Raw genomic sequence first — 24942 nt, 5'->3', positions numbered from 1 at the left:
CTTTCCTTTTTTATTGCTAGATGGCAGCATTTCGTATTTGTTTCCTTCTTCGCTAGATGGTGCGGACGGGATGGCGCTAATTCCCTGTAATTTGAAAATTGTAATTGAAAGATTCAGTTGAACAATTCGCATCACATCATGAACCAGACGTGGGTGATAAGCTTTACACAGAAGAAAAAATATGATGCCTGAATTCAGGGTTCATAGATTAAAAAGTTAGCCGTTATATACATAGTAAGTAGTGTATACGTATACATTCCAATGGGGAGAACGCCGGAGAAGGAAGACCCAGTTTCAAGCGTTATTATCCGATCGAACTATGCCCATCATCTTCACCATTCTAACCGGGACGGTCTCCTTTTCCTACTTGGCCCAGTTCTTGACTTGCCGATGGATCATTCTGCGCTACAAACAATTGCGGAGGTCGAGAGGCTTTTCGGAGAAACATTTATTGCGCAACATCAGAGCTCCTTACTCGTGACGCGAACTGCTATCGGTTTCCAGCTTGAAACACATCCCGGTAGAAGAGCGGAGCAGCACAAAATAGCGAAAGCTGCAACACCAACATGAAAAAGAACCACCAAGTGTTGAAATGCTTGAAAGAGAAGGTGAATTTCTCGAATTGATTGGTGCCTGAATTTCTTTTGATGGTATAAGGGATCATGCCACAAGCTTGGCACAGGCTTACGAATGGACCCAATTTCTCAAAGACCGACCTGTTTCTGGCGCAGGAGAAATTTCGCCCGTGTTGTACATGAACGGTCGGTGTGATCCAAACTGGGGGTTATCGAGTCCTAGCCGAATTCTAATATGGGGATCTATTTGTAGTGTTGATAGTGTTTGGAGTTGCGTAACCATGGAAATATAGTTTGTCAGCTAGCGCTTAGCTACTCCAAAATGCAAATTCCATTAGCCACTTTGGGATAATGAGATGATATTATAATCGACCTAATGAATGTCTATGAATAGCTTTAAATGGACTTCCAATTGTTTGTCTGTCGTTTCACCTTGATGGACATTTATGAAATAATAAACAGCCCATCATCTCCTACTCTCTAATATTGATGAATAAAAACGAAAATATAGGCCTTTTTGCATGTTCATACATAAATTTTATTTGATTGCTCATCCACTATATATCCATGGAAATATAAATATATAATTAGGATTCTTAAATATTCGTTGTTGTCAAAATCGGTTTTTTCGGAATGGTTACGTCATTAGTATTTGGGGGCAGCGTACTTGGGTTCGTATTTAGGGGCCTCGTATTTTTGGGCCTCGTATTTTGGGGCGGAATAAGAAGGACCTTTGTGATAGGAATCGGCAGCTTTGTACTCGGGGTACTTGGCATATCCGTCGTATTTCACATCGGCAACGTATCCGTAGTCATCGGCCTTGTAGGTGACGATCTGGGTGCGGCCGTCGGGCAGGAGGGTGTGGTAAGAGCCGGACACGTGACCATAGCCATCGCTGGACTCGTGCTGGCCAAAGTTGTTGTAAGAGTAGTCGTCCTTTACGGCCCAGTGGAAGTTGTATGGTGTTGGGACCTATTTAAAATTGAATTAAAAATAATTAATGAATATTAAAACATAAAATATGGCATGGGAACTCTTTGACGTACGTCATAGCTTTTTGGGGCGTACTCGGCTGATTTGTATTCGGGTTGGTATGCGGGTTTGTTCTCCTTGTAGGTGGGAGTGTGGTGATATGATGGAGCTGGATGGCTCACGTAGGGTTTTTCTTGTTTGTACGCAGGGGCCTGGTGGTAACCTCCTGCGGCAACAACAGCGACCAAAGCAGCGAAAACGAAAACCTTTTGTGTGAAATTCAAGATTAATAACGATTGCCAAGGTATTCTTTTACTAAGTGTACATTTAAATATTTTAGAACTATTTAGTTAGTAAGTTAGAAGTATCATACCTTCATATTGATTGTGGAGACTGTGATAGTTTAGATGAAACTGCAATGTTTGGTGGTTTCTTTTGGTCGCTTATATACCACAAAACTAAGCATATACAGTATATTAGACTGATGTAAACAACATCCATTCATGGCTATATTAGTCTGACCGGAATGTCTTAGCGTAATGCTTGCTCCATTTACCTCGCACGCAAGCACACATTTCCTCACCGCTTATGCGTACTAACTTTTCTAAAGTGCTATATTTAGTATTGAGTATTGGCTTGTTACTTATGCATTCAGTTTCGACGAAGCGAACAGGAGTCAGTGTTGCTTTCCTTTTCAAATGACACACCCAGGTTTCAACTCTGCACTTCACCATAAATTTATATCGTTTCCAAACGACAGTGTCCATTAAGTTAACGTAATAGTGCATTTGGGTTACCTTGGAAATGCAACTAAAAGTCGCTATTGTGTAAAATGCCGAAGCTACTTATAATAGGACCAATGAACCATCCAATTATTTTTTAATTACTCAATCAACAAAAATATATAACTTCTCGCAGAGTGGTGGACGAGAGCTATAGAATACCAATGTAGGCCTATGTGGTAATCGTAACGTAATTCCACTGTAAGTAGTTGCTAGGGAAAATGTTTTATTAACTGTTTATTCAACGTTATTGAAGATCGATAGGCTAGTAATGTACTAGTACTAGTACTATATACTAGTACGTACTGTACACTGTACTATACTAGTACTAGCCTATCAACCTTCAATAACGTTAAGCAGTTAATAAAACATTTTTCCTATCAACTAGCCAACTACTTACACTGGAATTACATTACAAATTACTACGTACAACTACGTACAAATTACGGAATTACATTTTCCGTGAAACGCGACACGAACGACTTCTGCCATATTTTCTTAATTCTAAAATCTACTACCCGTAAAATTGTGATTCATGATAAAACATCACTTCAATTTGTAAATTGTAATAGTGAAACCAATACATCAAAAATGATTTTTTTTTATAATACAACCGAAATTTTCACATAAATGTTAAATATTAGAAGCATAAAGCAGGAAGAACATGAAAGCTCAGACAAATTTTGTAGGTATACGACATACCATTTCTTATAAACCACATGTATCACATTCACATCAGATGAAGAAAGACTCACAACTCTCAAACTTCAGTCTAGGTAGCCGAAAAATTAATCACCCAACCAAGGACGAAGCATATGCATCATCGTCTGGGAAGAGAGCCTTCATTTCCGCATTGGGGATGTAACGGCGGCCATTGAAACGTTCAAAATGCAATCCAATCAAGGGGTGGTTCACGACCATGCCTTGTGGATGCAGCTCCAAATCAACTAAAAATAAATCATAAGGAATTTTAGCGCATTTTTTTTAAATACGACAATAACATATTGATATTCGTATACATTCGGGAAGGAAATCAGAGTCCCCTCCTTCCAACAAAACGTGGTGAAAAAAACTGTCCATCCGCGAGTCGATGACACCCACTATAAATTTCGCACCAGCAGTGGACATACTTGTGTAAATCACCACAAGACCAACTGCAAATTTTGTTGAAGGAGACCGACGCTTAACATCTTGATTTTTCTGAAATGAGCAATATGTGTTAAAAGATAAATATTTCAAGAATAAATAGAAATCTTTCATATGTAAAAAGTTTCGGCCTCAATTTGACGACGAAGACAACCATCCAAAAAGGAACTCCGTTGAGGGTTTGACCGCACAAAAGCTTCGATTGACTTTACATGAAAAAAATAGTTACTTTTGAATGAATTAATGGTCCGTTTTAAACTAATACCTGAATAAAGTGAATGGCTTCTTCAACTTGAATGCTGCAGATAGGGTTACAAGTTTGGACGGTTTTGGCGTAATTCAATGCCGTGCCAGCAGATGGGAAAATTGCGCAGGCCAACCGACGGAAGTGAATCAAGTTTCGACCACGCAGGACGTAGAGGAATCGGATGGAGTAACCACTTCCAAGTTTTCGATTAATCTCTCTGTCGTGTTCCCTGTCTTGTTTTTCGGAGCATTCAATCAATTTGCTGCATATCCACCTAAACACTTGCTGAACAGGAACGACCACGTACACATCGGCTGGGTTGCCCGGAGAGTTGAGATCACCACCGGCCAAAGTTAGGCAAATGAACTCATCTTCGTTCTCACTGAAATAGTAACAATTCACAGAATGGATTAACATAATCTAACATTCAAGGGGTATCCTCAAATATTACCTCCATCTCAGATGAAGAAGGCGACCATTATTGGTATTTGAGAAAACAAATTCAACGGCGGCAATCCCAAGTCTTTTCGCCAACTCTTTGTAGATGATTGCAAGCATCAACAAATTGCCTGTCCTCCTTTCAAGAACCTAATCAAAATACATCTGATAAATATAGAACTGTATTTATTAGACTGAACATTATATTATTTACCTTGTCGATGTAAAAGTTGTCCAAAGAACTGTCGTTTTCCTTAATTTGCTTTTGAAACCCGATTTTTACAAACATCACTTTACGAATGCAGGCCAGAATTTTCTTTTCTTTGTGGTTGTCATCAGATTTGTCAACGATAAGTTCAGCATTCACTTGATTGGTGATGGTTTCCAGATTTCTCTCAACTTTTGATCTCAAACTAGTGAGATCTTCTTCATCCATCATCTGACCATAATGCGAGATCAGAATGGCTCCCTCCAAAAGTGGCTGCAACTCTGAAGACATCCACTCCGACAACTTTTTTTCTAAACTTCTAGCTCTTACATGCAGCAGCATTTTTCTAGCATAGAATTTGATCGTCAAGTTTTCGTTCCTAGTTGAAAAAAATAAGAACACAACAGCATATTAACATATTAATTTAAGAAATTAAGAACTTGCAAGTGTTTTAGATACTTGCGTTTCTCACTTACAATTCCCTGTGAAAAATTTTTTCTCGTAGAATGTCTTCAACCATCTCAGGGATTGGGCCAATGACTAGCTTGTCCATAACATCCAAGGGAATTACACCTAAGGGATAACAATCTGGAGACATTTTCTGTAGAGTATCATTAACTTTGAGTTTCAGTTTCCAGAAGTTGTTGCTCTTTCGAATCAGTTCTAAGAAGCGACGACAAGTCAATCTTAAATTATGCAAATCCCTTAAAGTGACAATGGATTCGAAAATTAGACACAAAACTTCGTTTGGCAATGAAAGTAAGCCAGGACAATACATTTTGATTTTACTAAAAATAATCTGTTATCTGAAACTAAGAAAAACCACAGACGAGTCTGTGGAAAAACGAATGGCGTCTACGTTTCAAAAACTTACAAACAACGTCACGCTGCAATGCAAGCAATGTTGCCAGATCAAACGTTAAGTGGAAGCGAGAAGTTATGTATATTTGTTGCCATATTTTCTTATGGCTAAAACAAGCTAAAAAACACTAGCCATGAAATTGTGAATTGTGATGAAACATAAAAATCAAAATTATATTTTTTAAAAATACTAGCAAAATTTAAACATGTAAGTTAAATTCTTCCTTGTAGTTGATGATTATGTACTTTAATCTTCCTCATCCCACTAAATTATTGAAATATTTTATTATAGTTTAGATAGTCCAACAAATTGCCCTCCTAATCAGTAATCACTCTCAAGTTTTTGGGCAAGTTCATTACCCGGTATTTCAATGTCGCTATGCAATACTCGTCTTCACCCAATAAAACTGCTGGAACACGTTATTCCATACGTCTAAAACCCTTTGCTTCTGCGATTACCAAAATTGTATGAAGGAGATCACATAAAAGAAAAGCGAAAACTTGTTTCTCGCGTACGTGTAACGTTTTCTTTCGGTTCATTGGTACCAGTTCCCCAACAACGAATTAATACGAGTTTAGAATGCATGCAGTTAAATTTTGGCGTCAGAAACCGCTAGTGGATGTGCGTGATGTGGGTGTTCGAATTTTGCAACACCATTTCAACATTTATTCGAAACCAATTTTCATTAAAATTTTTCTGGTTAAAGCGCTTCCAACGGGGTGGAGACATTATGTCAGTTGCTATGCGTTTAGAATAAGTCATAAATTTGATGTATCGACTCTTTTACTGTGGCCAGTCAGTTGACCGGAAAACCCGCAGAATAAGAAACTGCAAAATAAAATAAAAAATAATAATTCTGACCAAACAAATGAAATGTCATATATACATATCAGATTATCAGCTATAGAACATGTGTAAAGTAGCTCTTGTGACAGTCAGATTCGGAAGAAATAACCCTGACGATGAAAACTTATAAATCAAAAGATCCGTTAAATATTACTGCAAGCATTTATTCTCTTCACTTGTCTTGAGTTTATCAACATGTGTTTTGCTGTTCTTGTATATACTAAGTGCTGGCTTATTCAAACAACAGGTCTAATTGAAATCGAAAGTTCCCTATAAATGTGTTTGCGCTGCGCTTACGAGACAAAAATGATCAGTTAACGCCCTGGCTGGAAGCAAGGACATGTAGCGGACTTTTGTTTTACATAACACTCACACCCTTGTATTATCTTCCTTCATATATAGATGGGTGTGGTCACTTTGCGAATGTGAAAATTAGCTTCTGCTGAGTGTGAGCGGCTACTTCATCTATGGCGACAAGAAATTCAAGTTGCGATAATACAGAAAATGGCTTAAACCGCAAAGAGGATTTTAATTATAATTTAGAGTTTCCCCCATTGAAAAATATTATAGCCAGCATTATTGAAATTTGAAAATCCGAACCAGGAAATTCGCCATGAATTTGATAAAAAAAAGTGTTGTCGATGGCAGCTGATATAATTCAATCTATGAGTATCAGCCTTGTATAAATTAATTCTCCTTCAATACAGCCAAACAATTCGAGAAGCTAGAAGAGTGACAACGCCTTTTGTATCAACAAAACTGGAAGGTGCTGTGCCAACAGGGAAACCTTATTTTTCCCTCCTTCACCCTGGAGCTGAAATACCAAACGTGATTGCTTACGTGAGGAAGAGATATGCTGTCCAATACGAATATGACTCTTTCTGATCACCAAGGTTGTCTCGGCATCTTTTGCATTTCCTCGGGGTAAAACAAGTTACCGACTGCCACCGCCAACTAATAATATAAGATATCAGCTCCATATAAAATCCATCAGTTCCGCACTCGTTCCTTCAGTCACTCTCAATTTCTCAATCCGTCCTCTTCATCATGTTGGCTCCTTTGGTAAGTTCCAATTGGCAAATTAATTTCCATATTCAGACTAGCCCTACCATTGAATCAATTCGATTGCCTGTTTCATTGCGCAGATTTTGTCGTTCGTGTTGGTAGTGGCCGTTTCCGGCGTTCCGATCAGTCCGGCGTCGACGTACCTAGTCGACGAGGTGATCAAAATGACCAACCTGTCGTCCATTTCGATTCCGTCGTTCAGAATCGTTCATCCCGGAAGTCAAGGCGTGAATCCCAAGATCGAATACGATTTTCTGCCTTTCATCTCGGCACCTCCGCTCAAGGAATCGGATGAAGTTATGGTTAATAGCGCCTCCGCCGAATCGGAGGAGCCCAATCAATTTGGCATTGTCGAATCCGACGAGTCTGAAGAAGAACTTTTGAATAAGCCTCTTTTGCCTCTTTTGCCGGCTGCTGACACTGTCATTTTTGATTCACCCATCACAACGAACAGCCCGACGCAATTAGAAGCACTTCCGGAAGTAACTACTGTTGCCGAAAAATAGGGAAAAAAAGGGTCATTTCCGTTCCGGCTGTGATTCCAAAAATCTTGGCGAGGGTTAACTCCAATTGTTTGGTTATTTTTTTGTTGTTGTCGTAACGAACGCCCTTCATGCATGTAACCTTGTTAGTTAATAACCAAACTTGCGTGAGTATAATTATCTTTAAAAACAAAAAAAATAAAATCTATGAATAAATTGTTAATACGCCGCTGTGTCGAGACTCGAGAATAAGATTTCTGTAGTTTGGCGCTGAAGTAAAAATTAATTTTATTTGATACCTACGCCAAACAGGAACCAGATTTTAAATATATTGAACGAGACCTAAGTACCACGTAACCCGTTCCAAATTTTAAAAAAAGACACTGGATCAAATAAAAACCTGTGGGGCTTTGGTGTTTGAGCGCGGAAAATTTACAAGGTTCCCTGGTTTTGATCAAATGAAACGAGTTGGACGGGTGGGGCTTTGACAAATAAGGAGTTAAGGACATCTTGGTGACAATAGAAAAAAGAGGGATGCTATGTTAGTCGTTAGAAAGGCTGATAACGCAACTGCAGACGAGATATGACTATATAGAGATGAATTGTATTATTTACTGAGAACCAGTTGAGAGTGTAGTTAAAATTTACTTCTACCCGCGATTCCATTTTTTTTTTCGGGCGACAAATAGATATTCTCTATTATTGTGATAATTTCTCTCAGTTACCTTATATTAGTCTGATGGAAAAACAAAGGCAAATCTACAACCGGGAGAGTTCCTTGCGTTGAGTAAACCATTTGCACGATGAGTCGTGACAGTCGCCAAACGACTCCTGCTGCCTATATGTAAGACCATAATAATAGCAACAGAAATAAATAGGAAATCAATTTTTAAAATGGCCGTCTGTGGCTGGTGGTTGTTTGAGTCGTCTCGCGTCCGACGACCTCGAAATAATAAAAAGTGAAGGCGAAAGTGAAATGTGAGCTGGATTCATTTTTCCATTGTCCTCGTAATTTTTAACTTCTTAGTTGTAACAATCCGCAAACCGAGACATAACATTTCTGTGGATTCGCATTTCTTTTTTCGCCGATTTCGTGGTCGCGTTGAATCAAAGAATCAAAAAAGAAATAAAGGGGGGAACTCCCTCGCCAGTTTCCCATGACTGCATCAATTGATGGCCGGCACTCAAGGAGTTGTTTGAACACAGATGCAGCACAGCAGCTCGAAAGCGGAAAGGGAATAAAGAAACTAAAAACCGCTAAAAACTCCGACTAGTGGAATTTAAAAAAAAAAATGTTTTATTTCGTTCGATTTACAAATTTTAAATTACAAGAAATACATTCACTTAATATTTGGGGTAAGCAGGAGATGGCTTGTATGCAGTTTTGTAGGCGGGTTTGTATGCGGGGTAAGCAGCGGGGTAAGAAGAAGGATAAGCTGGGCTGGGGTAGGCAGCGGGTTTGTATGCCGATGGCTTGTACTCGGTGGGATATTTGGCCTCTCCGTCGTATTTGACGTCGGCGACGTATCCGCTGTAATCGTCGGCCTTGTAGGTGACCGTCTGGGTCCGGCCGTCGGGGAGATTGACTTTGTAGGAGCCGGAGACGTAGCCCTTGTCATCGGCCGTCTCCTGGTGGGCGTAGTCGTTGTACGTGTAGTCGTCCTTTACGGCCCAGGCGAAGCTGTACGGCATTGGGGCCTGCCGAAATCAATTTAAAACAGGTCAAAACTTAATTTGAATGAAATAAAAAAGGAAATCCTTACGTAATCGTATGACTTGCTGTAAGATGGGTAAGCCGGGGCTGGGTAGGCCGGTTTGGGGTAAGCATTTGAGGCCACAGTGGCGATCAAGGCGGCGGCGAGAACGAATAAGACCTTATAATAAACATTTTTCAGATGTAATTAGGAGAACAAAATTAGACGACTGTGTAGTCGATGGAAGTGGAAGAGCTTATTACCTGCATGTTGATTCGAGTTTCTGGTTGTTGTACAACTGATAACTTTGAGATTTTGTGCTTCTGTTTTTATACCTGTTGTGGGGCTTTCCTCAGCACCGACTGACCATTCCTTTTTCAGGTGATGCACGACGGCGTAGTCGAGGCTTACATTTTCGCACGGATTAAATTATACACGCACAGACGAGGATACAACTTTTGCCTCTCGTAAAACTGGGCGGGGTTCCCGTTTAGGCTCTTTTGCCCTTGTGATGAATTTGAAGCTCCACTGACCTCATTTTCACTCTTCACCGGCTTGATCACAATTTTCCGAACATCATCCAACTTCATTCCCTTGTTCATTCCCAAATTAATTTTTAATGTACATCGGTCAGCTTCCTCTCAGATAAACCAGCGATGTCTGGAGTTAATGCGTCGATGTATTTAGGGCGTCGGTCGGATTTCCGCTTCACACTATATACTTTCAACAATTTTAAAGCCCCATAACTCTAAACACGAAGGGAAAGTGATACACGAAATGATATCCATTTTCCAATGTGACTCGTTTGCTCTACACAGACATACCTCACAGATATGCATCTGTAGTGTAGTGGTTATCACGGTTGTCTCACACACAACAGGTCGTCAGTTGGACCCTGGGCAGATGCAAATATTCAGTTTTTATTTCATATTCTACCCTCTATTTCCTTTATTCTATACTTCCATTTAATCGGCGGCGAATTATGCGCTTAGGTATGCATGGTTATGCGGTTCGATTAAAATAGATTTATTCTTCGCTAATAATCGTGATGACGGATGAGAATTGAACTGCCATCACTTAATGAGCACCCGTAACAATAACGCAATTCTAAAAAAAAAATTAGCCCATTTTTGATAAAATTTTGATTAGACCAATTTGTATTGAATTTCTTTCTATATATGTATATGTAGAAGACAGTCGCAGCAATAACCATTCAATAATTAATTCCTTTATACCTATATTTTTTCCCTCCAAAACCCAAAAGTTGTTTGATAATAATTTTATGTTGCGCATCAGAGTGATGTCGGTTAATTTTGGAGGAGGATGACCATGTAAGTCACCACAGCACCTATCAACTTCAAAATAAATATACGCCGTCATTATTAAAATCATTGTGCGCGCCCGGACTCAAAACATAAGAACGACCCAATTATTTTAAAAGGGCGCGCGCGCGATTCAAATATTAACACTCACGGATGGAATAAGATGAACTCCGACCTGGAAAAGTCCAGCAGCAGATAATCGGACGCGATCTTCATTGATCTGCAGCAACGTGATAACCATCTATATATTTTTCAAAAAAACCAGCGCTAAATTAAATTCCATTTATAATCGTGGAATAAGTTAAATAAGAAATTAAAACGGGACCTCAACTGAATCGGTCAATTGGGCGAATTTCGAATACGTCGCAGAGGTAAATCTTTCACGAAGGAGACGAACCTGATTAATAATACAAGAACATTCAACCATCAAATAATTGAGCGAAGATTATATAGTCTCAATAATAACCTGATGAACTGGCATGTCGGCTGTTGAGAGAAGAATTAATAATCGGATCCAGTCGGTGAAGAAGAGAAAAGGGAACGCCAAGCTGAAATCGTCCAACACCTCATTTGCGTGAATTAAATTGAAAATCCAGGCGTATGCGCATGTGACGATCGAGAGGAATTTCGTCGTCAAAAGAAATAAAACTGGCCCAGAAAAAATGTCATTCAACTGCGAAGACGCTCGGCAAAGGTGGTCGAATATCAGGGCGTTTCCTTCCAACTTATTCTCAGCCCTGTCCAATTATCAATAAAATTATTCTTCAAATTAATTCACGTCATTTGACAAATTTAGCTATTTGAATTTAAGAGGTTTAGACCTTTTGTTAAGAGCTGCTGGTAGTTCGTCATCTTCTACAGCATCAAAGTGGAGCGATAAGAGTTTTATGTAATGAGCGATGATGTAATAAGACAGGTGAATCAGAAGGTATTGGCATTCAAACATGTTGCTAATCGAAGTTAAAATGGAGAAAAACGCAGTAGCTGTAAAGATGTCCAGATCCTTTGGCAGGAAGGATTGATATATTGGAAACATCACACACAGCGCAGCTGTTGACTAATAATATAATAGCCAATAAATAACTGGATTGGATACTTATTCAAAATATATCATTAAACTAATATTTTAAAAAATTATACCGCAGTGACTGCGAGAGTGAAACCGATGGCCGTTCGCGTCACGAGTGATGAGCTCTGATGTTGCGCAATAAATTGTTCTCCGAAGAGCCTCTCGACCTCCTGCACGGCTTCCACTGCTCTCCGCAATTGTTTGTAGCGCAGAATGATCCATCGGCAAGTCAAGAACTGGGCCAAGTAGGAAAAGGTGACCGTCCCGGTTAGAATGGTGAAGATGATGGGCATAGTTTGGTCTGATAATAACGCTTGAAACACTTCCCGGTAGAAGAGCGGAGCAGCACAAAATAGCGACAACTGCAACATCAACATGAAAAAGAACCACCAAGTGTTGAAATGCTTGAAGGAGAAAGTGAATTTTTCGAATTGACTGGTGTCTGAATTTCTTTTGATGGTATAAGGGATCATGCCACAAGCTTGGCACAGGCTTACGAATGGGCCCAATTTCTCAAAGACCGACATGTTGGCGCATCAGGAGGAATTTTGCCCGTGATGTTCATGAACGGTCGGTGTGATCCAAACTGGGGGTCATCGAGTTCTAGCCGAATTCTAATATGGGGATCTATTTGTAGTGTTGATAGTGTCTGCCGCAGTTGAGTAACCATGGAAATATAGTTTGTCAGCTAGCGCTTAGCTGCTCCAAAATGCAAATTCCATTAGCCACTTTGGGATAATGAGATGATATTAATCGACCGAATGGATGTCTATGAATAGCTTTAAATGGACTTCAAATTGTTTGTCTGTCATTTCACCTTATTGATGGACATTATGAAATAATGAACAGCCCATCGTCATCTCCTACTCTCTAATATAACCCCATTGATGAATAAAAAACGAAAATAGCCTTTTTGCATGTTCATGTATAAATTTTATTTGATTGCTCATCCACTATATATCCATGGAAATATAAATATATAATTAGGATTCTTAAATATTCGTTGTTGTCAAAATCGGTTTTTTCGGAATGATGGTTACGTCATTAGTATTTGGGGGCAGCGTACTTGGGTTCGTACTTGGGTTCGTATTTAGGGGCCTCGTATTTAGGGGCCTCGTATTTAGGGGCCTCGTATTTAGGGGCCTCGTATTTAGGGGCCTCGTATTTTGGAGCGGAATAAGAAGGACCTTTGTGATAGGAATCGGCAGCTTTGTACTCGGGGTACTTGGCATATCCGTCGTATTTCACATCGGCGACGTATCCGTAGTCGTCGGCCTTGTAGGTGACGATCTGAGTGCGGCCATCGGGCAGGAGAGTGTGGTAAGAGCCGGACACGCGACCATAGCCATCGCTGGACTCGTGCTGGCCAAAGTTGTTGTAAGAGTAGTCGTCCTTTACGGCCCAGTGGAAGTTGTATGGTGTTGAGACCTATTTAAAATTGAATTAAAAATAATTAATGAATATTAAAACATAAAATATGGCATGGGAAACTGTTTGACGTACGTCATAGCTTTTTGGGGCGTACTCGGCTGATTTGTATTCGGGTTGGTATGCGGGTTTGTTCTCCTTGTAGGTGGGAGTGTGGTGATATGATGGAGCAGGATGGCTCATGTAGGGTTTTTCTTGTTTGTACGCAGGGGCCTGGTGGTAACCTCCAGCGGCAACAACGGCGACCAAAGCAGCGAAAACGAAAACCTTCCAATCGATTGAACAGTAATCAAAAATTAGAACTGAAACTTTAAATCGAACAGAATTAAGTTAAAATTGTTTTACTACCTTCATGTTAAGACTAAGGTAGTTGAAATGAAACTGTACGATTTTGGTAGTTGGTTCAAGGGTTTATATACTGCTGGCCCGCACTGGCCGCCGCATTGGGAACTGTATTCAAACCCTCTATTGGATTTTTACAAAACATTTGAATTTTGAGTTTTCTAATTTTAGCAAAGCTAAAAAGCCCCTGCTTACGTGACACAAATATATGGCCTTTCTATACTAGGGACATGTGAAAGTGCACCAGTTAGTCCAGAATTTACCAACCGCCCATTACGGTGTATCTTATACGTATACTGTATTTCAACTTTACTATGCGCTGTAAGCATAGGCTATCTGGTAAATTTAATTATGCAGTTTTGGTTGGATTTGAACTATTTTTAAACGTATTTGGACAACACAGCTATATTTGTACTTCGATTGCAGTGTAAATTCTAATTCAAGTGCGCACTGAAATATTGCGGTTTCAATCTCTAACAGTAGCCTACTACTTGTTCTCGCCCTATAGAAAGTCTTTAAAATTTAATTCCTATTTATTTTTATTTATTTATTCTTATTAAGATTAATTAAATAATTAAAAATTCTTAACTAGACTTTAAGTTAGAATTAGATTTTAATTTAGGTAATATTATAAGTGATTAAAGTATATAGTCCTCTGCTCTATCATCTTGTTTATTGAATCAAATATTTCAATTGCTGTATACTAAAATGCTAAATCTGATTTCTACTTGAATCCTTGTACGTACAAAACCGATCTCAGTGTAAGATTACAGAAATCCTTGATTCCTTTCAAGTTTTAAAAAAAGGTAAATTCTTGCTGCGCATTTCATTTACGTAACGCATTTACTTTTGGTTTTCAGAAAATGGAAATCGAATTGCTCAAGTTTAATTGGCTATTGCTATTGCCTATAGGATTCTGTTTCAATTTCTTTATTTCCAGAATAATAAATTTAGTTCCTTACATTCCTCATACTATCTATAGCCTCCCAAAAAATCCACTCTCATTCAGTGCAATTGTTCTGCTTCAACTAATATCCTGAAAAGGTTGGAGGACCGTATATGGACATATAGAACCGTAATTGTGTTTTGGTGTACATATATACATCGTTGGCGAAAAGTGGTTGCTGGTAACGGTCATTGCGTCACATTTAGTTTGGAAACAAATACGCGAGCGTTGTATAAGAACAACACACAGAGAGAGTCCATTCTAGATATATCGCTCGTATATGCTTGTCTTGGTATATAAACTCTTGAACCAACTACCAAAATCGTACAGTTTCATTTCAACTACCTTAGTCTTAACATGAAGGTAGTAGAACAATTTTAACTTAATTCTGTTCGATTTAAAATTCCAGTTCTAATTTTTGATTACTGTTCAATCGATTGGAAGGTTTTCGTTTTCGCTGCTTTGGTCGCCGTTGTTGCCGCTGGAGGTTACCACCAGGCCCCTGCGTACAAACAAGAAAAACCCTACATGAGCCATCCTGCTCCATCATATCACCACACTCCCACCTACAAGGAGAACAAACCCGCATACCAACCCGAATACAAATCAGCCGAGTACGCCCCAAAAAGCTATGACGTACGTCAAACAGTTTCCCATGCCATATTTTATGTTTTAATATTCATTAATTATTTTTAATTCAATTTTAAATAGGTCCCAACACCATACAACTTCCACTGGGCCGTAAAGGACGACTACTCTTACAACAACTTTGGCCAGCACGAGTCCAGCGATGGCTATGGTCACGTGTCCGGCTCTTACCACACCCTCCTGCCCGACGGCCGCACTCAGATCGTCACCTACAAGGCCGATGACTACGGATACGTCGCCGATGTGAAATACGACGGACATGCCAAGTACCCCGAGTACAAAGCTGCCGATTCCTATCACAAAGGTCCTTCTTATTCCGCTCCAAAATACGATGCCCCAAAATACGAGGCCCCAAAATACGAGGCCCCTAAATACGAGGCCCCTAAGTACGAACCCAAGTACGAACCCAAGTACGCTGCCCCCAAATACTAATGACGTAACCATTCCGAAAAAACCGATTTTGACAACAACGAATATTTAAGAATCCTAATTATATATTTATATTTCCATGGATATATAGTGGATGAGCAATCAAATAAAATTTATACATGAACATGCAAAAAGGCTTATTTTCGTTTTTATTCATCAATGGGGTTATATTAGAGAGTAGGAGATGATGGGCTGTTCATTATTTCATAATTGTCCATCAATGTGAAACGACAGACAAAAACAATTTGAAGTCCATTTAAAGCTATTCATAGACATCCATTAGGTCGATTAATATCATCTCATTATCCCAAAGTGGCTAATAATACTATATTATGGAATTTGTATTTTGGAGCAGCTATAAGCGCTATAGCTGACAAACTATATTTCCATGGTTACGCAACTGCACCAGACACTATCAACACTACAAATATAGATCCCCATATAGAGTTCGGCTAGGACTCGATGGCCCCCAGTTTGGATCACACCGACCGTTCATGAACTTCACGGGCAAAATTTCTCCTGATGCGCCAACATGTCGGTCTTTGAGAAATTGGGTCCATTCGTAAGCCTCTGCCAAGCTTGCTGCATGATCCCTTATACCATCACAAGAGAAATTTAGTCATCAAATGAAAGTTAGTATGCATTATGTTTTTCCCGAATAATTTAAAACGAATGGAATCTAGTACAACTATACCCATCAAAATATTTCCAGCTGAATTCCACTTTCGTTTCTCTGTATATGGATTTTCCAGTCCGACCAACGCCCTTATATCGACGCCTTTTTCAAGGCATCGCGTTGATGATGTGTCAGTTCATCTAAGGGAGAGAACAAATTAAAAATGTTACTTATTAGGCCACATCGTCTCTGCAGTTGCAGACTCTACTGAGAAAAATGGTTCGACGATACAATAAGCACAACTACGCGTATTATCGATCCTCGTATCGCAACAACTTTTTTTCTGATCCGCTACGCCTAACTCATCTTGATCGGGATCAAGGTTAGGGACGGAAATAAGTCGTGATTGAACGAAAGTGTAGGAAGATCCGTTTGTCGGAATGAAAACGGATAGCCTATTTGCAGTAATCCAGTCAAGAGTGAAAATGAGGTCAGATGAGCTCCAGAATTCACCACAAGGGCGAAAGAGCCAAAACGGAGACCCCACCCAGTTTTACGAGAGCAAAATTTCTATCCCCATCTATGCGCGTACAATCTTATTCGTGCGAAAATGTTCGTCGTGCATCACCTGAAAATAGAAAAAGGAATGGCCAGTTGCTGAGGTACAAACCAGGTAACCAGGTATAAAAACAGAAGCGCAAGACCTCAAAGTTATCAGTTGTACAACAACCAAAAACTCGAATCAACATGCAGGTTATTAGCTCGTCCACTTCCATCGACTATACAACCGTCTAATTTTCTTCTTCCTAATTACATCTGAAAAATGTATTAAAGGTCTTATTCGTTCTCGCCGCTGCTTTGATCGCCACTGTGGCCTCAAACGCTTACTACCCCAAACCGGCATACCCAGCCCCGGCTTACCCATCTTACAGCAAGTCTTACGATTATGTAAGGATTTTATTTTTATTTCATTAACTGTCGATTAAGTTTTGACCTGTTTTAAATGAATTGAATTCCTGCAGGCCCCAATGCCGTACAGCTTCGCCTGGGCCGTAAAGGACGACTACACGTACAACGACTACGCCCACCAGGAGACGGCCGATGACAAGGGCTACGTGTCCGGCTCTTACCGCACCCTCCTGCCCGACGGCCGGACCCAGACGGTCACTTACAAGGCCGACGACTACACCGGATACGTCGCCGACGTCAAATACGACGGAGAGGCCAAATACCCCACCGAATACAAGCCAAGTGGATACAAGCCCGCTGCTGCCTATTCCAGCCCAGCTTATCCCTCTTCTTACCCCGCTGCTTACCCCGCATACAAACCCGCTTACAAGCCCGCCTACCCATCTCCGGCTTACCCCAAATATTAAGCGGATAACATCCTGTAATTTAAATTTTATAAAATATAAAAAAGTCGTGATTATTTCACCAGTCGGAATTGTCTAGTTACTTTACATTTTCGCTTACGTGGTAAGTCGTGGTAAGCCTTTTCAATTGGAAGGGCTTTTTCTCCCCCATAAAATTTTCTTTTTTCATGTTTCAACGAACATGAAATGGGCGAAAAAAAAGCGAACCCATAAGAATGTTGTCGGTAACGATCCGATTAAGAATTAAAAAACGCGAGGTAAATGGAAAAATGAATCCAGCCAAAGTTTCACTTTCGCCTTCACTTATTTCGAGGTCGGCAACTAATATAAAACTAGAAAATTTCACGACCACTGGCCAGGGCTAGGCGGCCACCTAAAAGGACGATTTCCTATTTCTTTCTCTGTGCTGTTGTCTAGCAACTCTCATGACTCGTAGTGCGAATAGTTTACTCAGTGCAGAGAACTCTGTCAGCCCCTTTCTTTCGTTTCCAAATTATAAGCTCAAACAATCAGCTGAACTACAAGTTAAGGACTAACATAAGATTTCGATTGAATTGAGCCCAAAAGAAAACCAGATAAAGATTAATACAATTTAAAATCAAGCGTACCAACACATAATGGCGTTGAAACATGTGTGATGATTTTGTCACTTTTGCTCTGAGAAGCGAATTAAATTATTAGTTCGCTTTATCATTTAGTGGCCCTTACTTCAACCTCCAGGCATGGCCAAACAAAAATTGTTGTGACGTTATTTATTCGTGGAAAAAATTAGGTTGATGAATTAACGGAATTAATGCAATAAAACTGTTATGTGTTAAAATGACTTATGACTATTTTAATGTTTACTTTGTTTGCTTTGTTATCCAGCATTCCACATTTCCACTCCCTTCTTTTTAAATTGGCAACATTCTGAAATGAAACAATGCACGATAAGGATTTATTATCCAATTTTTTAAATTTAAATCATTTTTTCCCGAAAAATTCATATCGTTTATATTTTATATTTCTCGAAAAAAAAAGAGTGGAACAAAATTCGTATTTGTTGTCATGGTAAAGGGAAAAAGAGTTACATTGTTGTTCGGGCGGCAACCGCCATGCTCAAGTATCTCCATGCTTTCAGTTTCCCATGTTGTTTTGAACGCGAAGGCTACTGGTTGTTATTGTCCACGTCCGCTCGTGGGATACCAGTTTTAGGACTACATATTTCTTGTAAGAACTTAGTAAGTTATGAAGTCACACCTACGAGAATTCAGAAGTTTTACCCTTCTTTATTTAGTGTTTCGTGTATGAAAATTGGCTACTTCATTTGATTGTATAATTTTACTATTGTGCTAGAGGTGAAAAATTCAAGGTCACGTTTGATACAAATGGGCCAGCGGAGCTAGTGTAGAAAATCCTAACTCTTGAATTTTCCATGAAATGAACTTTTCAATTAAGTTGAAGTATATAGTTAAAGTTTTGACGTTTTGTAGAGTAAGATAAAATGGTATTCGATGAGGTGTTCTCCTACCCTTAACTTACCAATCATTCAAATGAACTGTGAGCTAAACAATTTTCGACTAAAATACTTAATGGGTCTTTCTTCGATTCAGTCATATGCAGGATTGTGCTGCATCACCACATTTGGATTTACACAAATATTTTGGTCACTTTTCTAGTTCAGATGCTGCCTTGGAGCTTTTTCAAGGCTAAATTAAGGTAAACTTAAATTGAATTTCATCTATTGTCTTGTTTTGTGTTCGTCAACAGATGTGAAAAGTAAAGTGGAAGTCACAATCACATTAGGAAAAAAATAAGTTGTCACTGCTAATCTAAACTATTATAATTCAGCTGGAGTTTGACTGGATCTACAAAAATGAAAGACGGCTGCTTCTCAAGGGATGGAGCTACAAACATTAAAGGAGCTGGACATACATCCTCCTTTGATCAGATCGTAGAGGACCAACAACAGGTAAAGGCACATGTTTTTTGTGTGACTGTGACTAATGATAATAAGTTAGACTTTTCAAGAATTTACAGTACAGATTAATACATGGAAAATTTTGAAATTACAGCAAAATAAATCGATGGAAGAGAAAAACGACGAACAAAAGCAGTTACCAAAGAAAAAACCTTACATCGCCTTCTTGATCGACCGGCCATTTAACGCTACTGTAACTAAGGATGAAGAAGAAACGACTTTAAATCTAATGAACTGTTTGCGCTATCGTCTCAACTTGGGATTGCATTCGAAAGGAATCGGACAGAAGAGCGAAGACGACGACGCTGAATTAGAAGCTCTGATCGCGTTAAGCCTAGGTTCATCATCTTCACGTTCTTTGCTAACTTCAGGAACCAAGGAAAGTCCTCCTACCAACAAGAAAAGCTTGTACGATACCTTGCTGGAGCTCGTGGATGAATTCGATGCAGCCGGCGTAGCTGAGATTTTCCGACTGTTGCTGGAACGAAGAACTGCAATTCCGTTATTCGTGCCCGATTCAAAAACGCATTTCTTGAACCTGATGAGGCACGTCACCTTGCCTGGAATCGACAACATCCGTTTGGGCGAAGACAAGTCGTTGATGCGCGTTGCCGTCGTCTCTTGCCGTCAGAGAAATCAGAGCCAAGCAAGTGAGATCCTGAAGAGCCTCTTCAACATTGATAGTATCCATTTTCAAGATTTGTCAACTGGCAGTGCCTCTTCCAAGTCCTTTTTGGCCGAAATCGGGTCTGGCTGCGTTCTGACCGGAGAATCTGGCCCTGAAAAGGTGAAAAACGTTTTAGTCACTCACGTAATCGGGGACTTTAAACCACTTTGGCCATTTTTGCGACTTTATTCCGACTACTTATTGATTGAAGACTCTTCTGTGGAGGTTGAAAGTTTTTGTGCTTCCACGCTGACGTCTGGCGAGCACATTTCTCATCCTGAATCGAATGCGTTTCCTTTTATCTGCGTTTGGAAGCCGTCGGTAGGTGAGACACGCTACGAAATCAAAGAATTGAATGGACTTCGTCAGTTATGCATAGACGGTCAGTTAGCAGGCAAAACTATCGGCATCTTCAAATCGAGCGTCGTTGCAGTTATAAAAAAAATGAATGCGGCAGATCAATCCCAAGTTGAGTCCCAAGAACGTCTGAGGTTATTCCAAATTCCTCTTTTGATGGATGAAGGATACCATGCTTTGGAGTGTGTCTCTCCAATAGAAATCAAGTCACGAATTTTTAAATCTGTTCAGAACTTGAGAGACGTGAAGACCAAGGAATTTCTCCTCCAGAAAAACTACATGGAGCAAGCTAAGCACGAAGAGACTAAGATGGAGTTCCGTCTAAATGAAGAAAAGGTGCGCGAGGAAGATGCAAAAATTAAGAAATGTCGGGAAGTGCGTCGAGCCGAAAGCCATCGCGTTGAAAAACATCCGCTACTACAACTATTCCTCAGTTTTCTCTTAGAAGGAGATCCTGGTTCTCGCGTTCTGTCAATTCGCATGTTGGAAAAAGAATTGGTTGGACGTTGCGAGCGGACAATTGGACCTCAACTGCAAGAAATCCGCAAGTTAAATTCTGCGTACGTTAATAAATTGGCGAGTGGAGAGGGAAGTAATGTTGCTTCTGGGAAAAAAGATCTGGGTGTGACCAGAGAACAACTTTTTTTAGCCAAGGCCCAACTGCGTGATGGTGTACTCAATGTAGAACATTTGTGGAGGGAGCTGAGCCATTTATTCACTGACATGGAACCAAAAAGTCGTTCATCAATTGTTGAGAAAATTCCTTGTCTAGCTGCCCAGCATTTACTGGACGGCTTCTGTCTGGAGCTGCTCGACGGGGATTCCAACATGATACACCTCGAATGGATTACCGAAGTTTTACGAGAACTCGGATTGCTGATCGGAAAATTGAAACGCATTTTCGTTTTATCTGTCATTGGTATGCAGAGCAGCGGTAAATCAACTTTGCTGAACACCATGTTTGGCATCCAAATGAGGACCAGCGTCGGACAGTGCACCCGAGGAGTCAACATGCAGCTGGTGCCTGTTGAAGGCCGTGCGGAGTACGACTACATTTTGTTGCTGGACACGGAAGGCACAAGAGCTCCGGAGTATCACGGTATGCCCGACAGTGAAAAACGAGACAACCAGATGGCCACGCTTAGTATTTTACTTGCGGACGCCACAATCGTCATTACACCGGGAGAGAATGACGCTGCGATTAAAGAAATTCTGCCGGTTGTTTTGATGGCCTATCAGGGATCCAAACTGGCCGAGGACAATGGCGGTCGACTTAGCTCCAAGGTATTTTTCGTTTACAACAGAATCGACACCAGTCAGAAGAACAAATTGAGCAGCATCATCCAGTCACTTGGGACATCACTTCAGGAAGCTTTTAGCCAAGTTCAGAACTTAGCCGGAGACTCCGCATTACTGAAATCAGAAGCGAGACCTTTTGGAAATCTTGACGTGTCGAACCCAAACTCGTCTGAGAGTGACGTTTGTATTTTAGGAAATGTGAAGAAAGAATACGAACCTCCGGGTGACATACCGGATTCTGCCTATGGTGAAACGCTTGTCAAGTTTCGTGAGCACATCCACCGACGGGTGACCAGCGTCGTGCAAGATGGAACAACCTGGAAGAGTAGGTCGATTGAAGAATTTTCGAATTACATTACGGAAGTGTGGAAGTGCATTTGCTCAGCCAATTTCACTTTGAATTTCGCCTCGGTGGTGGAGCGCATCACATTCGATAAATTGGATTTTGAGTACAAGAAAGTGGAACAAGAATTGGTAGAAGCCTACCTGGAATCCTTTGCAGGTCTCAAGAGGAAAATGATTGAAGAAAAAGGCGAAATTATTAGCTCCGGTTCGACGGCCTTGATGGATGTTGTTAGCAATGAAAATCTCTTTTCAAAATTCGAAGCCAAGTTACGCGAAGAAATTTTTCCTGCTGAACAAAACTTAGACAACAAAATGAAAGAGATGGTTATGAAAAGAGGACGGGAGAAGTGGAGTCTGCAATTTCAAAGGCAATGGGAAACAAACAAGAGAGACCAAGCTCGTAACTGGGCATTTAGATTGAAAACCAGCTTCGTTTTGCTGTTTAACTACGAGCATCACGTGGAAAATTACAAGAAGAAAATGCGCAAAGAAATTAATAACCTCTTCAGTAACTCTTCAACGAACTTCAGTAATTTCGAGTGGACTGGTGGCGAAAAGACTACAAAGTTTGAAGAATTGTACAACAACATGTTGTTTGAAGTTTACCAGCAGTTTCCCCCAAAAGATATGAGAGCAGAAGTCTTAAACGTTTATCAAAACAGTAGCGTCATCAAGAATAGGAAGATTGATATGCTGGTATCTGATGAAGATTCGTCGCTGCTTTCAATACGAAAGCAGGAATATTTTTGGAGAAAGAATCGAAATGCCGTAGAAAAATGCCTGAAATCTGTTGAATCGATTATCAACTCCATTGCCGCAAGCCAACAGTGCTATGATGACAGTATCATTTCTAATTTTATCTATGATGTCGATGCAAGTATTACCTTCCATGAGGTTTCTACTAACTCTGAAGTTCGAAAGATTCACATCTACGGTCAAAACTTGATAATCGCATCGATGGAGATTATCGGAAGAGAGTGGGAGGCAGAAAATTCGGTGCTATCTAAACTCAAACGCAACAAGGAGGCCATGCGTGAGTACTTCATGATGGTTTCACAGGGAGCCGAAAAAATCAAACTGTTTTCGGCCACCATGACAAATGCCTTGAAGAGCGTCCTTATATCAGGTAATTATTATTAATTTATATTAATTTTTTTTGTGTAATAATTCTTATTATAATTTACTTTAGCATTCGAAACAGAAATGATCCAGAAAGCGTTCAACATCATTCGTGATCAACGGTGGCTATTTGACGCCAGATTCATGAACAAGCACATAGATCTCCAATTGATCGAGTTGCTGGATGAGCAGAAAGTTCTTGAAGTTCTCTGTTGCATAAAGAGTCCGCAAACCTTGTATGCAAATGTGTTACACCGGCTAATTGCTCAAAATTTTACCAACGTCGAAAAGGAATGGCACGACTTCACAATTTGTTTAAAGCAAGCCATTAAAAAAGCGGCTTTAGCAACGACGGAAGTCGAGAGTGGTAAAGCCCAGAATTTCGTCAACCAACTGCGGAATGAATTTTTAAAAGGTGGCCTGCAGAATGAACTTCTAGCCTCAGCGTTCTTAATCAATTTAAGCGGCGAATATGAGGACTGCGAAAATGAAGAGAATGGCGAATTTCAAGATGTCTGCACGAACAAAATGCTTGAAGCGCTCGACAATCAAGAACCTTTGAAAAATCAAGAAGAATTCGTAAAAGAACTGAGCCCCAAAGTCGTTCAATATATGAAAATCCGGAACGATCCCGTTGCCCTACCGCGTTGTGATGCTTACTGTCGCCTGTGTAGTAGTTTGTGCATCGAGGCGGCTAATCACGAAACCAGTCTCACACCGCACGACGCCATTCACCAACCGGCAGGCATAGCTGGATTCACAAATGTTATCGATTCGACCTTGCTTTCGAAAACTTGCAGTGATTGCCACCAAAATAATTGGAGATTTCGCCTATCTGAGATCAGTGCATGGCATGACTTCTCAGACTACGGTAAAGTCTTTCCCGGATGGAGAGTTCCTCGAATCAATGAAGAATCACCACTCCGTGAATACATTTTCGCTGCGTACAACGAAGAAATCGCTGAAAAATACAAGAAGAAGCCCTGTCCCGATGTCCCTGCCAAATATTTCCGGGATTTGTCTACCATCCGGGAACAGTTGAAAAGAGATATCGATGGAATTTAGAAAGTAAGATCATCTTTGTTGGCATAGCTTTACTATTCCGGGTTTGTAACATATTTTTTTCTTCCAGATGTGTCCTGCGCTTGAAACAAAAGATCTGTTTATTCTAATTCTTCAGTGAGGAAAAATTTCTCTGGTACGGTAGTACGCTATTCTGGCCATCATGAGTAACACAGAATTATTTTGCTTTTGAATTCAATTATTCTTATGTAGTTTGCCTGAAACCATTTTCTTTTTATTTGATTTGCCATGGTTGAAAGATTGATCAACAAAAGGAGATTTCTTTCTAAGGACTGACCTTTAGAGGAAAGTTCAACACACACAGTTACATTGTTGATTGTTTTCGTTCATCCTTTAAACAAAGCACGTTCATTACAAAAATGTTGCCTAAACAAGTTATCTTTCGTCCCATGCCCGCTCTTCCTTTGGCAACCCTGAAACTGGATTGGTTAAACACTTAATAAAACAGATTTCTTTCGTCAAAGTTCAAGTTTCTTGTAGTTGAGCTATAGAATCTGCTTTAGTTGGGGATTGATAAATGTTCGCAACTTGTCATTTGTTAGATGGAGCAGAGCAACTTAAGTTCCGTTATTCAGGATTCCAGCGTGGCCTTCACCTTCACTGCACCACATGACCACCGTGA

General features: G+C 40.1%; 6 protein-coding genes across 13 annotated transcripts; 4 read left to right on the top strand and 2 right to left on the bottom strand.

Annotated features, from left to right (window-relative positions):
* Positions 1-1190: 1190 nt before the first annotated feature.
* LOC124350034 (cuticle protein 7-like) lies at positions 1191-13585 on the bottom strand. 8 transcript variants are annotated; one of them, XM_046801015.1, is made up of 4 exons: positions 13485-13585; positions 13212-13403; positions 12807-13136; positions 1191-1262 (listed from the first exon to the last, which is right to left on the bottom strand). In XM_046801015.1, exons 1-4 carry the CDS (start codon positions 13488-13490, stop codon positions 1221-1223), a joined length of 570 nt encoding a protein of 189 aa, XP_046656971.1. In that variant the 5' UTR covers positions 13491-13585; the 3' UTR covers positions 1191-1220. The 8 variants fall into 8 exon arrangements, with proteins under 8 accessions (XP_046656971.1, XP_046656972.1, XP_046656973.1 ...); XM_046801016.1 differs by having other exon boundaries at positions 1191-1277; positions 12822-13136; XM_046801017.1 differs by having other exon boundaries at positions 12822-13136.
* On the top strand, positions 6996-7855 carry LOC124350123. The gene is made up of 2 exons (XM_046801142.1): positions 6996-7138; positions 7222-7855. The coding sequence occupies exons 1-2, from the start codon at positions 7124-7126 to the stop codon at positions 7645-7647; spliced, it is 441 nt and encodes a 146-aa protein (XP_046657098.1). The 5' UTR covers positions 6996-7123; the 3' UTR covers positions 7648-7855.
* On the bottom strand, positions 8898-9707 carry LOC124350101 (adhesive plaque matrix protein-like). Its single transcript, XM_046801114.1, has 3 exons — positions 9581-9707; positions 9387-9497; positions 8898-9321 (listed from the first exon to the last, which is right to left on the bottom strand). The coding sequence occupies exons 1-3, from the start codon at positions 9584-9586 to the stop codon at positions 8968-8970; spliced, it is 471 nt and encodes a 156-aa protein (XP_046657070.1). The 5' UTR covers positions 9587-9707; the 3' UTR covers positions 8898-8967.
* Positions 13586-14678: 1093 nt separating the features above from the next.
* On the top strand, positions 14679-15635 carry LOC124350044 (cuticle protein 7-like). Its single transcript, XM_046801045.1, has 3 exons — positions 14679-14787; positions 14869-15060; positions 15136-15635. The coding sequence occupies exons 1-3, from the start codon at positions 14782-14784 to the stop codon at positions 15502-15504; spliced, it is 567 nt and encodes a 188-aa protein (XP_046657001.1). The 5' UTR covers positions 14679-14781; the 3' UTR covers positions 15505-15635.
* Positions 15636-16739: 1104 nt separating this feature from the next.
* On the top strand, positions 16740-17551 carry LOC124350100 (adhesive plaque matrix protein-like). Its single transcript, XM_046801113.1, has 3 exons — positions 16740-16870; positions 16952-17065; positions 17140-17551. Exons 1-3 carry the CDS (start codon positions 16865-16867, stop codon positions 17491-17493), a joined length of 474 nt encoding a protein of 157 aa, XP_046657069.1. The 5' UTR covers positions 16740-16864; the 3' UTR covers positions 17494-17551.
* A 1084-nt stretch (positions 17552-18635) lies between these two features.
* LOC124349375 (interferon-induced very large GTPase 1-like) lies at positions 18636-24783 on the top strand. Its single transcript, XM_046799920.1, has 6 exons — positions 18636-18699; positions 19083-19188; positions 19321-19441; positions 19545-23244; positions 23308-24319; positions 24370-24783. The coding sequence occupies exons 2-5, from the start codon at positions 19154-19156 to the stop codon at positions 24300-24302; spliced, it is 4851 nt and encodes a 1616-aa protein (XP_046655876.1). The 5' UTR covers positions 18636-18699; positions 19083-19153; the 3' UTR covers positions 24303-24319; positions 24370-24783.
* Positions 24784-24942: the final 159 nt, after the last annotated feature.

Source organism: Daphnia pulicaria, chromosome 7, assembly GCF_021234035.1.
Source record: "Daphnia pulicaria isolate SC F1-1A chromosome 7, SC_F0-13Bv2, whole genome shotgun sequence".
NCBI classification, from domain to species: Eukaryota; Metazoa; Arthropoda; class Branchiopoda; order Diplostraca; family Daphniidae; genus Daphnia; species Daphnia pulicaria.
Note: the sequence above shows the minus strand (reverse complement) of the source record. Positions and strands in the feature narration are given on the sequence as shown.